The sequence below is a fragment of the Neovison vison genome, chromosome 11 (assembly GCF_020171115.1).
Source record: "Neovison vison isolate M4711 chromosome 11, ASM_NN_V1, whole genome shotgun sequence".
Taxonomy (NCBI): Eukaryota; Metazoa; Chordata; class Mammalia; order Carnivora; family Mustelidae; genus Neogale; species Neogale vison.
In genome coordinates, this window is record NC_058101.1 from 4,252,102 (window position 1) to 4,265,180 (window position 13,079).

The following is a 13,079-nucleotide window of genomic DNA, read 5'->3' on the forward strand; positions in this document are numbered from 1 at the left end:
CCCCTGGTTAACTCTCTTTCAACCCAGCCTGGAAATACTAGAGTAAGCAAATAACAGGTAGTTTGGCGAATACCAATCTGGATCTTTAAACCAGCCTCTGATCTTATGCCCTGCTCTGCACTTAAGACATACTTGTCCTAATTCCTGCATCTAAATGTTTGATTTAGGAAAATACTTCAATAAATCCATGTTTTCTCCCTTCCTCTCTCCCTGTCTTTCTCTCTCTCTCTCTCTCTCACACACTCACACACACACACAGAGGCTGGGAGGTATACTACAGCAAACTGTATATCTTACCCCCCTCTCAACAGGCTCACTGAATAAGTATGCTACTGATGTTGCACTTTCTCAAGCTTAAGTCCTAGCCGAAGCTTGCAGACACCTTTTCCCAACTAACGTTCATATACTGAAATAATATTATATGAGAACTTCTTCAGCGTTCCTATAATCAAAGTTCTAATACTACTTCCTCCTACATATCTAAAAATATTGGGAAATATTCATAATGGTCAACAGATTTTTCACTATAAAATCCTGAAGCACTCCCCAATTCAAATCTGAATTTGAGAAAATTGACAGCATAGTTCTTTACCGTAATGTGTTCAATATGCATGATCCATGAAAAATAACTCTAACCAATATATCTAAATAACCAAAATACACCAGGCTGTGGTTGTAATAAGCTTGCACGATCTTATAAATGAACCAAATGATACATTACTGTTTTTTGCACCTCTTTGAATTAAACCAAATTAGACAAACTTTATGAGTATTATCAAATTAATTGAAAGTAATAATATATATAAGAAGACAATGCTAAATTAACTTGTCTACAAGGATTCCTTTTTTTAAACTACTAAAGTAGCCTGTTAGGGCTTTGTTTCTATTTAAATTACAAAGACTGTCTTAACATATAAGCCACTAATCTCCTTAGCCTTAAATGCTGCTAGATATTGCGAAGCCTCACCTGCAAATAGCAATTATTAGACCTGACTGATGGAAAAGCAAGGCAGGACAGGGATCCCCAGGGTCAGGAAGAGGCACTAGCGCGAGAAAAGGGGAGACTTAGCAAAAAGACGGGCTCGCAAGTCAGGAGCCACTTGGAGACTCCACTCCGCATTCACACCCACTTCCACGATCACGGCTTCTGCATTCGCCGGAAAGACACTTGCCTGTTGGCACTGTAAGAGGAGTCCACTATGGTTCCAACCTGAGCTGGGAGGGAAGAAGTGTAGGAAACTAAGGCTGGCGGGAACTCCTGAGGGGACGTGAGAAACTCGGGTGAAGCCTGGGGCTGGGGCTGCGGACGCTGAGCTCGCACCTGCTGCTGCAGGAGCGCCTGCTGGTACTGCTGCACCTGAAACGAGAGACGCCGTTCCCCAGACAGGGCTCGAGGTCACTGGAGCCCGGTCAGCACCACCCTGCCTACTACGTTCTTCCCCTTGCACGCCGGCAGCGAAGTCAGCGGCCTGAACAGCAGCGTGCGCGCGGAGGAGCCGTCTGCGACTCCAACAGGACAGCCGTAAACAGGAGTCTATTTAAGAGGCTGCCTGGCTGCGGGTATGGCGGTGATCATTTGCAAAATATACAAACATCAAATCACGACACCGTATCCCTGAAACTAACAGAATGCTATGTCAATTATACCTCAATTAAAAAAAAAAAAGTTGTGAGGTTAGGCTCACTTGACAGGATTCAAAGATCTACCTTTGAAAAGTCTAAGAAAAAGACAAGAGAGTAGTTTATAGCCACTAGTACAGCAATTGCTATAAATTTGCTCTGAAGCAAATGCAATTTCGCACTGAGTTTATTTTTTTATTCAACAGACATGTGCCAAATGAAAGAGACATATGACCAAAAGACCATGGGAAATAGATCATTTCCCTTATATGACGAGGTAAGAGAAAAATATCATCAGTCAGTTACAGTGCTCCAAGTTCAGGTGCTACGGATCAGACCAATGCCAGACTGCTTAAGAACACACTACTGGCTTTGTTAAGAATGTGTTAATTAACTGACTTGAGTCAAATCTGAATAATTAAATTCTGAATAATACCATTCACACTGGGAATTCCCACACTGGAATGTATTCTCAGAGAGAACTATCTAGAAGTTACAAAACACTTACCATTGCAGGATACTGTGATGCAGAAGGTTGCGGCTGATACACGGAATGCAGCAAAACCTGTTGCTGCAGCATCTGCTGCTGCCGCACTGCGTGCTGATACTACAATGAAAAAAACAAAGAAACTCATCAATATCAGGCAAGCCTTTTTTGTGCCATCGGGTTTTTTTTTTTTTTTTTTGGCTTGGGGGATATTTTTTAGTACTGAGCTCACCATCATAACAATGATTTCAGTACTAGGAGTCCAAGCACCAATGTACAAAAACCCTAGTCCATAACTGACTATAACTTACATGTGCTCACTGGAATTGCATTCCCAGTGCACTTTAAGGGTGCTTGGAAGAAAACTAACCCTGAACACACTTCCCCGCTGACGAGAACCCCTGAAATGATTTGGGTCCAGGACTCATAGCAAATTCCCAACCTCTTCCATCTCCCCTTCCACGACGCCTTCCAGCAATGCAACGGCACCCTCCATTTAACTGTTCTGCTCCGGGTCTCTGCATCAAGACCAGGAGAGGGAGCCCCCCAGGTAGAGGTGCCATGCGTTTACTGGGCTCAACACATTTCAGGAAATGATAGAGAGGGAATTGTGACAAGTCATTAAATATGAAACAGCTAAATGAAACTAGAAATTTGCAGGTTCTGATAAGGCAAAGTGCAGAACAGAACTTAAGGTCATTTTTTGTCTACGTCCCTTCCAAGTCTAAATGCCACCCCTCCACACACACACATACACACACAGCCCAACCCAGGCCTGGGAGGGCAGGGGCGAACCTAGAACAAAACCCTGAGACAGTTTTATGTCTGAGAGCCTAAATGCCACCTTTCCAACAATGACATTCTTAAGCTGTTTCTTAACTCAAAACATAACCTGAAAAAGATGACATTCATCGTAAACGGCCATGCTTGTTCAAAATGCCCAGTGGCCAAACATTTCTTGGCTTCATGAAGTCCTGATGCAACCTATTTCAACAGGAGATTCTTAAAGAATCTCACGAAGGCAAGGAAAATGCGTTTCCTTCACTCGTGTGCAAACGGGGCGCAGGCTGCCTTGGAGCCAGAGTCCCCGGTGCCCCCCCCCCCCCGTGTGTACAGAAAGTGGAGCGTGACCTGCTGCCCGTAGGCGTCCTGGAGGAGCTGCGGCGGCGGCTGCGCCGGCCGGTGCTGGAGGTGAAGCTGCTGCAGTCTCCAGTCCCCCTGCTGCAACTGCTGCAGGACGCGGGGCTGCTGCGGGGGCTGCTGCGGGGGCTGCTGCGGGGGCCCCTGACCCAGCGCCAGCTCGGGGCCACGGCCGGGTCTCGGGGCTCCTAAAAGAGGTTTCAAAAACGCAGGTTAACATACTCAAGAGTTCAACAGAACGGCTGCATTTCGTCCCGCTCCCCTGAGCCCCACCGGGCAAGGCCGGTCCCTCTTCCGTCCCGCGTGCACACGAGCCCACGGCCCGACGCGGGGTTTCCGGAGCTCAGGCCCGCGAACGGGCGCGCGTGCGCCACGACCCCGAGCCAGTCGACGTCTTAGAAACGCTGCGTCGTCCCCCTCAGGTCTCGAGCCCACCGGCCTCGTCCCGCTCCTCGCTTCTCAGCTAGCCCCGCGCTCGCGTGCGTCTGCCTTTGCCGCTGCGATTCCCTCCGTGTACGCGGCCCCGGCCGCCGGCCGCGACTCTTCGGTCCGGCGAGCGTCAGCCCCCGTCCCTCCTCGCTGTCCTCTAAGGCCTCCACTCGGTTCACAGGCTTCCTTCTGCCCTGTAAGCGCGCCCTTCCGTCTTGGTAGAGTATTAAAACGGAAGCCCCCAGCTCGGGTCCTCTGCAGGACCCTGACGTCTCGCGCGACCGCCCGCGACCGCGGAGCCCGCCGTGACGCCGACCGCCCGCGCTCCTCACAGACCGCGACTTCGCTCGTCGCCTCAAGCCAAGAGGAGTCCCCGGTTCTCGAGCCAAGGCCACGGAGCACCGAGGAATCCGAGCAGCAGCGGAACGGCCGTCCGTGGGGACGGCGCGCTCGCGTCGGTCATGAAAGCAACACGGATCCCTCCGGGCCCCGCACGGGCCGGACGACGCCGCAGGGCAGCGGCGCGAATTCGCCGGGCACGTCCGAGCCGGACGCGAAGACCCCTTACGTGAATGCGGCAAAGAACTCACATTCAGAAGACGGAAAAACAAAATCTGAAGGGCATAAAACATAAACAGAAACAAAGCGATGTCACAGAAAATTGCGAAAAATACTTCACAGAAGAAAACATGGAAACCGTAAACGTGAAACCGTGGTATGTATTAATCAATAATTAAAATAAAAACACAGATATTTCACCTATCAAAAGGGAAATATTTTAAAAAACCAATACTATCAGGTATTGGCAAAAGTAAGAATCAAAGGACACTCACTGCTGTTGAGAGTGTAAACATCTAAGTCCTTTTGGACGGCAATGCGGCGGCGGCTGACAGATTTTAAATGCGTTTCCTCTTTAATATCTTCCTCAGGAAAACGGTCTAACGTGGAAATCAACAGTCTGTTTTAAGGATGTTCTAAATACTGGAAATGACCTGAATGGTTACATAAACTGGTACATTTACACTGCGGAATATCATCTACCTTTTACAAACTACAAGGTAGATGTGCACGCACTAACGGGCAAAGCTCTCCTGAGCAGAAGAGTTAAAAAAAAAAAAAAAATCAAGTTGCAGAGAACTAGGTATAGTATGAGTCCCTTTACCTTAAACACAACCTAAGTGTTTCGTACCCAGACAGGTGCGTGCAAGAACATAAAATTATACACCCAGGAAATGCATACTAACCTGCTGCTAGTTTTACTCCACGGAAGAAAATAACGGAGACTTTAATATTTTTCCCTGAATACTACCATACCGTCTGAATCTTCTTAAAGAACGTATCCGTGGGTCATTTCTCGTATAATATTTAATGGGGGAGACATGTTAAAAGATGCATACATGGCAGGAGGGAAGGAATATTGCTTTTTCAACTCAAGCTGGAAGCATGACAAGAAGAAACGCAGTCTCTGCCGTGGGAGCAGGCCTGACCCTCACAGCTCCTACTCAACAATTTCAGACGCTCGCTCACGTCAGAGGAGGCTTCCTGTCCCCATGGCGGACCCGGGCAGCGCGACCACTCCGTCACTGCATCTGAACACCGCCAGGTGCAGGAACACTGTCCAAGCCAAAAAAAGACCAGACCTCTCCCAGGTGGGGCCTTGCTCTATGGCTGACTGCTGCTTGCGTGGACACCGAAAAATGTGAGGCTTTGGCTTCCCTCCTTCTAGAGAAGTAAGATTTATCAAAATACCTATGATATCATATTCACTTCCTGACAGCATTCAATCCAGAGCAAAGTCCCACTTCCTTCAAGCTTCCCCCAAAATACCTAAAACAAGCCCAAATCCTTCAGTAAGTCTTTCAAACAGCATCTAACTGAGACACTCCCACAGACTCCCAGGATGTGTGAGTAATAAACCCAATCTGTTCAAATACAAGTGTTCCTAGTGCTCTTTGGCTGGAGGGCACTGATATATGATAGAGAAGACTAATAGGATCGCCAACCCAAAGTGGCAGGAAAGAAAGAACGAACGAACGAACGAACACTGAATGCTTACTACAAAACAGAACCTTCCCAGATGCCCCACACCTTGTCATGGATTTCTTGTAACAGGAAAAACAGCTTTTACTCTCATTTTACAAAAGAGAACAATGAGGCTAAGAAACAGACACAAAAGGTTTCAACTTCCCCTATTTTCCCTTTTCCATGAAACAATCCTCCATCTGGTAAGCCTGGTCATGATAGAAGGATGCAGCAACACATCAGGTAACATAAACATTCCCTTTCCTGAGTATAGAGTTAACAGTAATAGTAGCTAATAGTTAACATTTATTAAGGACATATTATGTGGCAAGGGATTATATTAAGCAGTTATGTAATCCTCACAGCAATGCTATGAGACAGGTACCAGAACTTCTATAACATACATTACTAAGAAATGGGAAAAACAGAACTCATATTCAGGTTCATGAGGCTCCAAGTATGGGCTCTTAACCATTAGAGTATACTAGCTGAAAACACCTTTATTTAAAATATTTTAACATTAAAGCAAAACAGCTATATCATGAAATAAAGTGCAAAACAGTGTTTTCTTGAGATGAGCCTACCGGTTATAACCCCAGACCCTTGACAGGACAAGTTCACTATCTAATATTAGAGATTTTCTTAGGGAATTTTTTTTTTTTAAGTCCTATACTGTATCATAATGCTTTGAAGATATTTAAGATCAGAAAAATAAATCTTCTCAAATCAGATGAGAAGACAGTTTCTGTGTCGTGCTCTCCATAGGACCCAAGACACACTCCTCCACCAGGGTTCTGGACGCAGGGGAAAGACAGACAACTTTTTAAGACAAGAGTTTCAACCCCCTCCAACACAACACAGAAATGTCTATACCCCTGAACCTTATTACCAACCTCAAACCCTACTAGCTGAAGACTCTATGGATAAGCAAAATGGAAGCTTTGTTTGTACCAAACTATTATATTACCAGTAACCGCTTTTGCCTACAACTTTAAGAAAACAATGGGTTGAGTTTATCAGACATCAGTAGAAAGTTTCTTAAGCATTAAGTGACCTGCTTCACAAGAGTAAGCTGCCAGTAATTTACACTCCTAGGAAATCAAGCCATAAGGTTTAGGTTAACTATAAAGGTGACAAGGTTGGCAGGGCTGTTATTACCTTTTGGTCTGTGGTTCCCGAATTCACCAGGAGCAGGGACTTTCACAGGCGTTGCTGAACTCTGAATGGTCAGCACACTGGGAGTGGCAGGAGTGGAGATGGCCTTTGGTCTCTGTCTTGGTGCAATTGAGGTTTCTGTTGGTCCAATGGTATCTGTTATTCTACAACAGAAGAATCTATTTCATTCCAAATCCTGGGATTATTTCTAATTCAGTATTTGTCTATAAAGGCTCTATTTCAGCAGATGCATTTTAATTATTACTGACAATCATATTAGTCCTCTTGGCTTCTTCCTCTCTATTCTCAAGTGTTAAATGTTTAAGAAAGGTAGGAAAGTAAATAAAATAAACCTAACCATTTTCCTTAAACCAGTATGCTCTGCTACCATTCACAGTCCGTCACTGAAGCAGATAGAAAAAGAATACAGGCTTGCTCTTAAAGAGACAAAATAAAGGAAACAAACAGAAACCTTCTCATAAGGTTCTGGACAGAATCAGGAGCCAATTCTCTAAACCAGTCAGAAAAATAAAAAACAAGAAACAAAAAATAACAGTTTCCCTTAGCTTAGACTCTAGATCAAGAAAGAAAAAACTGCCTTCCAGAGCTCACAAAAGAGCCAAAACTTTCAAAGAGTGGAGTACCTGTTCACATTCAATTTCTTGAATCTTCAACATGCTTTACTTAGAACAATGAATGGAAATTATGCAACATTTTCCTCACTAGAACTTAGCTTAGGCCACAGACAGGGATGGTCAAAATGGTAAGCATAGTTTTGAAAGCAAGAACACTAAAGGACACATTTTCTTTTCTTTAAAAAAAAAAAAAAAGCCAGGGGAAATCTTTAACTCACATATTCATCAACTTATTTTTTCTATAAATCCAGTACAAAAATTCAATTACTTTCTAATAGTATCATATGTTCACTTTTCAACAGGATTGCCATAAAATCTCTTCACCAAGTTCCCTCAGCACCTTTTCCAAAGACTTGGAAATGAAAGTCTGCACTCATGATTTACCAAGTTCTATCTGCTGCATTTGGAGAATGTCCGATATACAGTAACCGTACAGATCCAGGGCTCTCCCTTACGTCTGTGCATACCACAAGAGGGAGCCTCTTAACTAGCTTCGTAAGAGAGAAAAGAACTGAAACTGAATCGAAGATTTTAGATAGTAACAGAAATACACTCTATGTGTGCGGTTTTCTAAAAATGACATTTATGTTTAGGATGGGATGGGTTATAGTACAAGTCATGAAGACTGAATTAAAGGCAATAAAATTATCATGTATACATAGAACCAACTGTATCTCATCGTAATGATAATCAAGTACTTACTGAGTTCAAATTACAGATATGACACTAAAACCAATGCTGTACTCCCAAGATCAAGTTGGGGACTGTATATCCTGTACAGTCTTTTCATCTGCCTATCCATTCTTTATTAAGTGGAAAGGATGGGCCAAGCCTCGCCCTGCCTTGCTCCCGTTATAAATTGCTCTGTAGAGATTCACAACACACGAGGGCAGCAAACCTCTAAAAAGCATGTTCAAAGTTCTACAGACTTTAGTGTAGCGTTTCCTAATGTATTTTACCAATGTACCAAGACCTATTATACAATTACTGATATGCAGCAACCATAGCACAATACCATCTTCAGACAATTTACAGTATACCCGGGAAGATATGATATGCCTTCATGAAAATACAATAAAATAAATACAAGACAGTAAAAATAACCAGTGTCAAGCTAGTACAGTCAACAGTTTCATAGAAGAGTAATTCTACCCTTAATCTAATTTGGCTATGAAGGCTTCAGGTAGGCACTGGAGGATAAAAATAAACACACGCTCATTAGACAGTAAAAAAGAAATTAAGCGTTCTGTGTGCAGAAATGGGAAGAAAATGCCTGGGCAGATTAGGCAACATGAAGACACAAACTCGCCTCGAACAAAAGACAGAGTAATCACTGGTAACACCGCCACCATGAGGACTCATCTGCCCTATTACAGTAGACAAAGCTGTTTGCTTCCTGCCTTGTCTTTCCTATTCCCTATCTCCTGAACAATCTCTTAAACACAGACTCTCTCCTCTTAAAATACTTTCGTGTTTCCATCTGCCAGGACCGTAATTCTCAATCTTCCCATGTTCAGACACGAGTCACAAGTCTCCCATGTTTAACAGTCCCAAGAGCAGATGCAGGTTTCAGGGAGGTAGAAAAGAGCTTTTAAGAAAGAAGGAAACCAGTGTGCTGTGTCCCTCAGTAAAGGCGGGGTACATGGAGAATACTCGCAGAAGCTCTAAAACATGTAAATGATGATACAAGCTATTTAAAGATTGCTCCAATCCCCTGTCCCCCATCAAGAAGACTTTTACATGAAAAAAAGGACTAAATTTTTTAATTAGGTTTTATACATATTTAAATTTTTTCAAGTACTTTACTGATTCTGTCAATAAAGAAAAAATTTATATTACTGACCATAAGCACCAGTGAACCTAATTTTTTAATGTAATGTACAGATTTAACCTAACATGGATAGCACTGTGAATTTTAGTTGCACTATTTCATTTGCCTGTAACTGTATAGCTAGGACTTCTGTCATGGTTAAAGAGATATTCAAAGCATCATTTTTGTTCACTTGACTCATGCTTCTTAAAATATCTGTATCTACTTTCTTACAGATTTCATCATTAACACAATAATTACTTAAAAAACCACAACAGGGGCACCTGAGTGGCTCAGTCAGATAAGGGACCGACTGCTGGTTCCAGCTCAGGCCATGATGAGGTCGTGGGTCTTGGGCTGGAGCTGGCAGCCCCTCCCAGCTCACCAGGACGTCTGCTTGAAAGATTCTCTCCCTCTGCCCACCCCTCCGCTCACACTCTTTCTCTTTCTCTCTCTCAAATAAATTGTTAAAAATGGGAGGTTGGGGTACCAGGTGGTGGGTATTATAGAGGGCACGGCTTGCATGGAGCACTGGGTGTGGTGAAAAAATAATGAATAATGTTTTTCTGAAAATAAATAAATTGGGAAAAAAAAAAAAAAGAAAGAAAATAAATAAATAAATAAATAAATAAAATTTTAAAGACCACAGTAAAGTTGAACTGACATGTCCTATGGGAATTCATCGACCCGACTCTAACAGCAGCTGCGAACTACAGCTGTGCCATAGAGGAGGAGACAGTCGGTCACAAGATTCTCGAGGGCGCCTGGGTGGCTCAGTGGGTTAAGCCGCTGCCTTCGGCTCAGGTCATGATCTCAGGGTCCTGGGATGGAGGCCCGCATCGGGCTCTCTGCTCAGCAGGGAGCCTGCTTCCCTCTCTCTCTCTCTCTCTCTGCCTGCCTCTCTGTCTACTTGTAATCTCTCTCTGTCAAATAAATAAATAAAATCTTTAAAAAAAAAAAAAAAAAAGAAGATTCTCGAAAGTTAGATGGAACTTATTCCTTCAGTCTCTTACTCGAGAGAGTATTTTTAAAATTCAAGTGAAGGAAGATAATATTTTTAGACTGAAAGCATTTTTTAAACAAAGTCATTCATAAATGATATTTTAACAATTTACAAACAACAAATTATTTTTTATTATTATAACAACACATCTCACACGAAGTCCCAAATAGTAGAGCGGACTGCAAAGTTGAAAATTCACCGGCTTCAAGGCCCAAGTCCAAATTTTTCAGCGTGACACAGAGACCAAGTTGCTCGGGACGGCGTCTAGCTACCGTTTCCCACCACTGCCGTCTCTGTCCCCTTATGCTTCAGCCTGTCACGTTGACAAAGGGCCTTCTACCTGCCCAAATTGCCTGTCTGCTGCCGTTTCCCTCCCCATCACGTCCACCCAGCAGAAGCCAGAGCCCCAGGGAGAGGCAGCTTTTTCTCTGCTCCCAGCTCTCCCTCCCTCCCCTCTCGGAGCTGCACAGCAGCTACGCGTGCATCTACCTGTGTAACGCACTATCTGTACATGTAACTGTTCTCTTGTCTATCTTCATTAGAATTCGGGCTCCTTGAGAATAAACACTGCTCCTTTTTCTTTGTGTTTCCAGGATCTATCTCTTACATGGAACAGGTGCATAATAAACATATTTTACGTATTTCATGTCAAATAAAATCTTTACCTAAGTAAAACACAAAAAAAGCTCTGAATGGGACACCTGGTGGCTCAGTCAGTTAAGTGTCCAACTCCTGACTTCAGCTCAGGTCCTGATCTCAGGGGTCCTGAGACAGAGCCCTGAGATGCGCTCTTGCTCAGCGGGGAGTCTGAGATTCTCCGACGCTCTCTCCCTCTGCCACCCTCCAACCCCCACAACCTGAGTGTTCATGCTCTCTCTCAAATAAAGAAACCTTTAAGAAAAGGGGGAAAAAAAGCCGTGACCAAGATATCTCCCCACATGCAATATTATCTGACAATCTAAATTATAATCCTGTTTATTAACTTTTATAGACAAAAATAGTATAAAAAATCATTAATTCAGTCACTGATCAGACACACATCTTAACCTACATAATACATATCAAACTTATCGGCACAATAAAAAACTATGAATGATAATTTAAAACATTATACTTCTTTATCAGCCTTAAAAGAATTAGTTATAACCATTCATTGTAAGTTATACATAGCAATACATATTCCAAATATGTATTAGAACACATAAAAGAACATATGAATTTAGAATACTCTAGTTTTCTGTAAGTCATTTCTTTCCTTAAATTAAAAAAAAAAAATACTAGCTATAAACACAATACAAAAATTTCAAGAGAGTTACCGTGTGATGGAATAATGACACCCTTCAAAATGACCCAACAGAACATCACTTGTTGCATAATCACTTCCTAACTGCTAAGGGTGAGCATTTCGAGTAAGATCGATGTCAAACCCCATACCTAATGCAAAAAAGCTCATTTTATAGTTGCTATCTGAGTTATTCATCACATGCAGTAAAGAACATACATTTTTTATGTGTGAAAATGATATCTAACCAACGATACTAGCTAGAATTAAAAAAGGAACTATACACTTCGTAAAAAAGGTCTTTTCCGATCTCAGCACAGCTTTGCCTACCTGGCTTTTATTTGGCTTTTCCTAGAAGCTGCTTCACTAGCAGTCATCGGTTCAGGAAGAGCAGAAGGAACAGAAGAATTCTTGGAAGAAAAAAATAAAACTTTTCATTTTCGTTTTCATTTTAATTGCAGAAAGTCTCATTTAACCAGCATGGCTATACCCTTGAAAAGTACTATCAAGGAAATAGTACTTGCACCTCAGATGCTGACGACATGCTCACAGGTATTTGCCAGATCTAATCTGCAAATATCACTGCACGCTCCCCAAATGTCACTTTCATATTCATGTTCCACAGACACCGTTGGAAAAGAAACAGAACATCATCATCAGATCCACTTTACAAACCGGTAAATATCATATTAAAAGAAGGATTACAGTATACTTGTAAATCAGTGACTATTTTCCAAAGGACTTTGGAAAAAGAAGCGAACCCCAAGAGCGGAGGGAAGTGCGGTTTCTCCTGCAGATACGCTCCTCACACCGCTCGTAAAGGTCACCAAACACATGCTCTCTACTGTCTGTCTTAGAGCAGGCACCCAAATACATATTTGCTGAATGAAAAGCTAAAAATCCACAAATGTCAAATCAACCTACTTTCATGACTAAGTTAGAACTGCCTCACTTTCAGCTTCAACAGAGAATATATTACATTGAAGCTTCAAAAAACAAAAAGAAATAGTACAAACTTCCTTATTTTTTTAGTGGAATGGACGAAGTTTTATACACCTAAAAGACCTATCTGAACAAGAGCCAGAATAATCTTTAAAAGTTGAGACTGGGGGCGCCTGGGTGGCTCAGTGGGTTAAACCTCTGCCTTCGGTTTAGGACATGATCTCAGGGTCCTGGGATCGAGCCCCGCATCAGACTCGCTGCTCAGCAGGGAGCCTGCTTCCTCCTCTCTCTGCCTGCCTTTCTGTCTACTTGTGATCTCTGTCTGTCAAATAAATAAATAAAATCTTTAAAAGAAAAAAAAAAAGCTGAAACTGGCTTAAAGTCAGTGATGAGCACAGACCTTTATTAAAATCGGCAGAGACTTGCCATACAGAGTTAATGTGCTGGGATCAGGTGCACTGTGCAGACGAACTCAAAGCCTCGGAATAATGCTAGCTACCACCAACTCAACACCTTCCAGGATGAAGCACAGGGTTCACATTTATTATTTGTAA

The 13,079-nt window shown here is 42.8% G+C and overlaps 1 protein-coding gene across 1 annotated transcript in view; it reads right to left on the reverse strand.

Moving 5' to 3' along the window:
* The window catches only part of BMP2K (BMP2 inducible kinase), a 121,476-nt gene that overhangs the window by 24,215 nt on the left and 84,182 nt on the right, over positions 1-13,079 (reverse strand). The window contains 5 exon segments of the mRNA XM_044225690.1: positions 1,173-1,357; positions 2,129-2,227; positions 3,239-3,435; positions 6,857-7,017; positions 11,914-11,993. Coding sequence (XP_044081625.1) covers positions 1,173-1,357; positions 2,129-2,227; positions 3,239-3,435; positions 6,857-7,017; positions 11,914-11,993 — 722 coding nt within the window.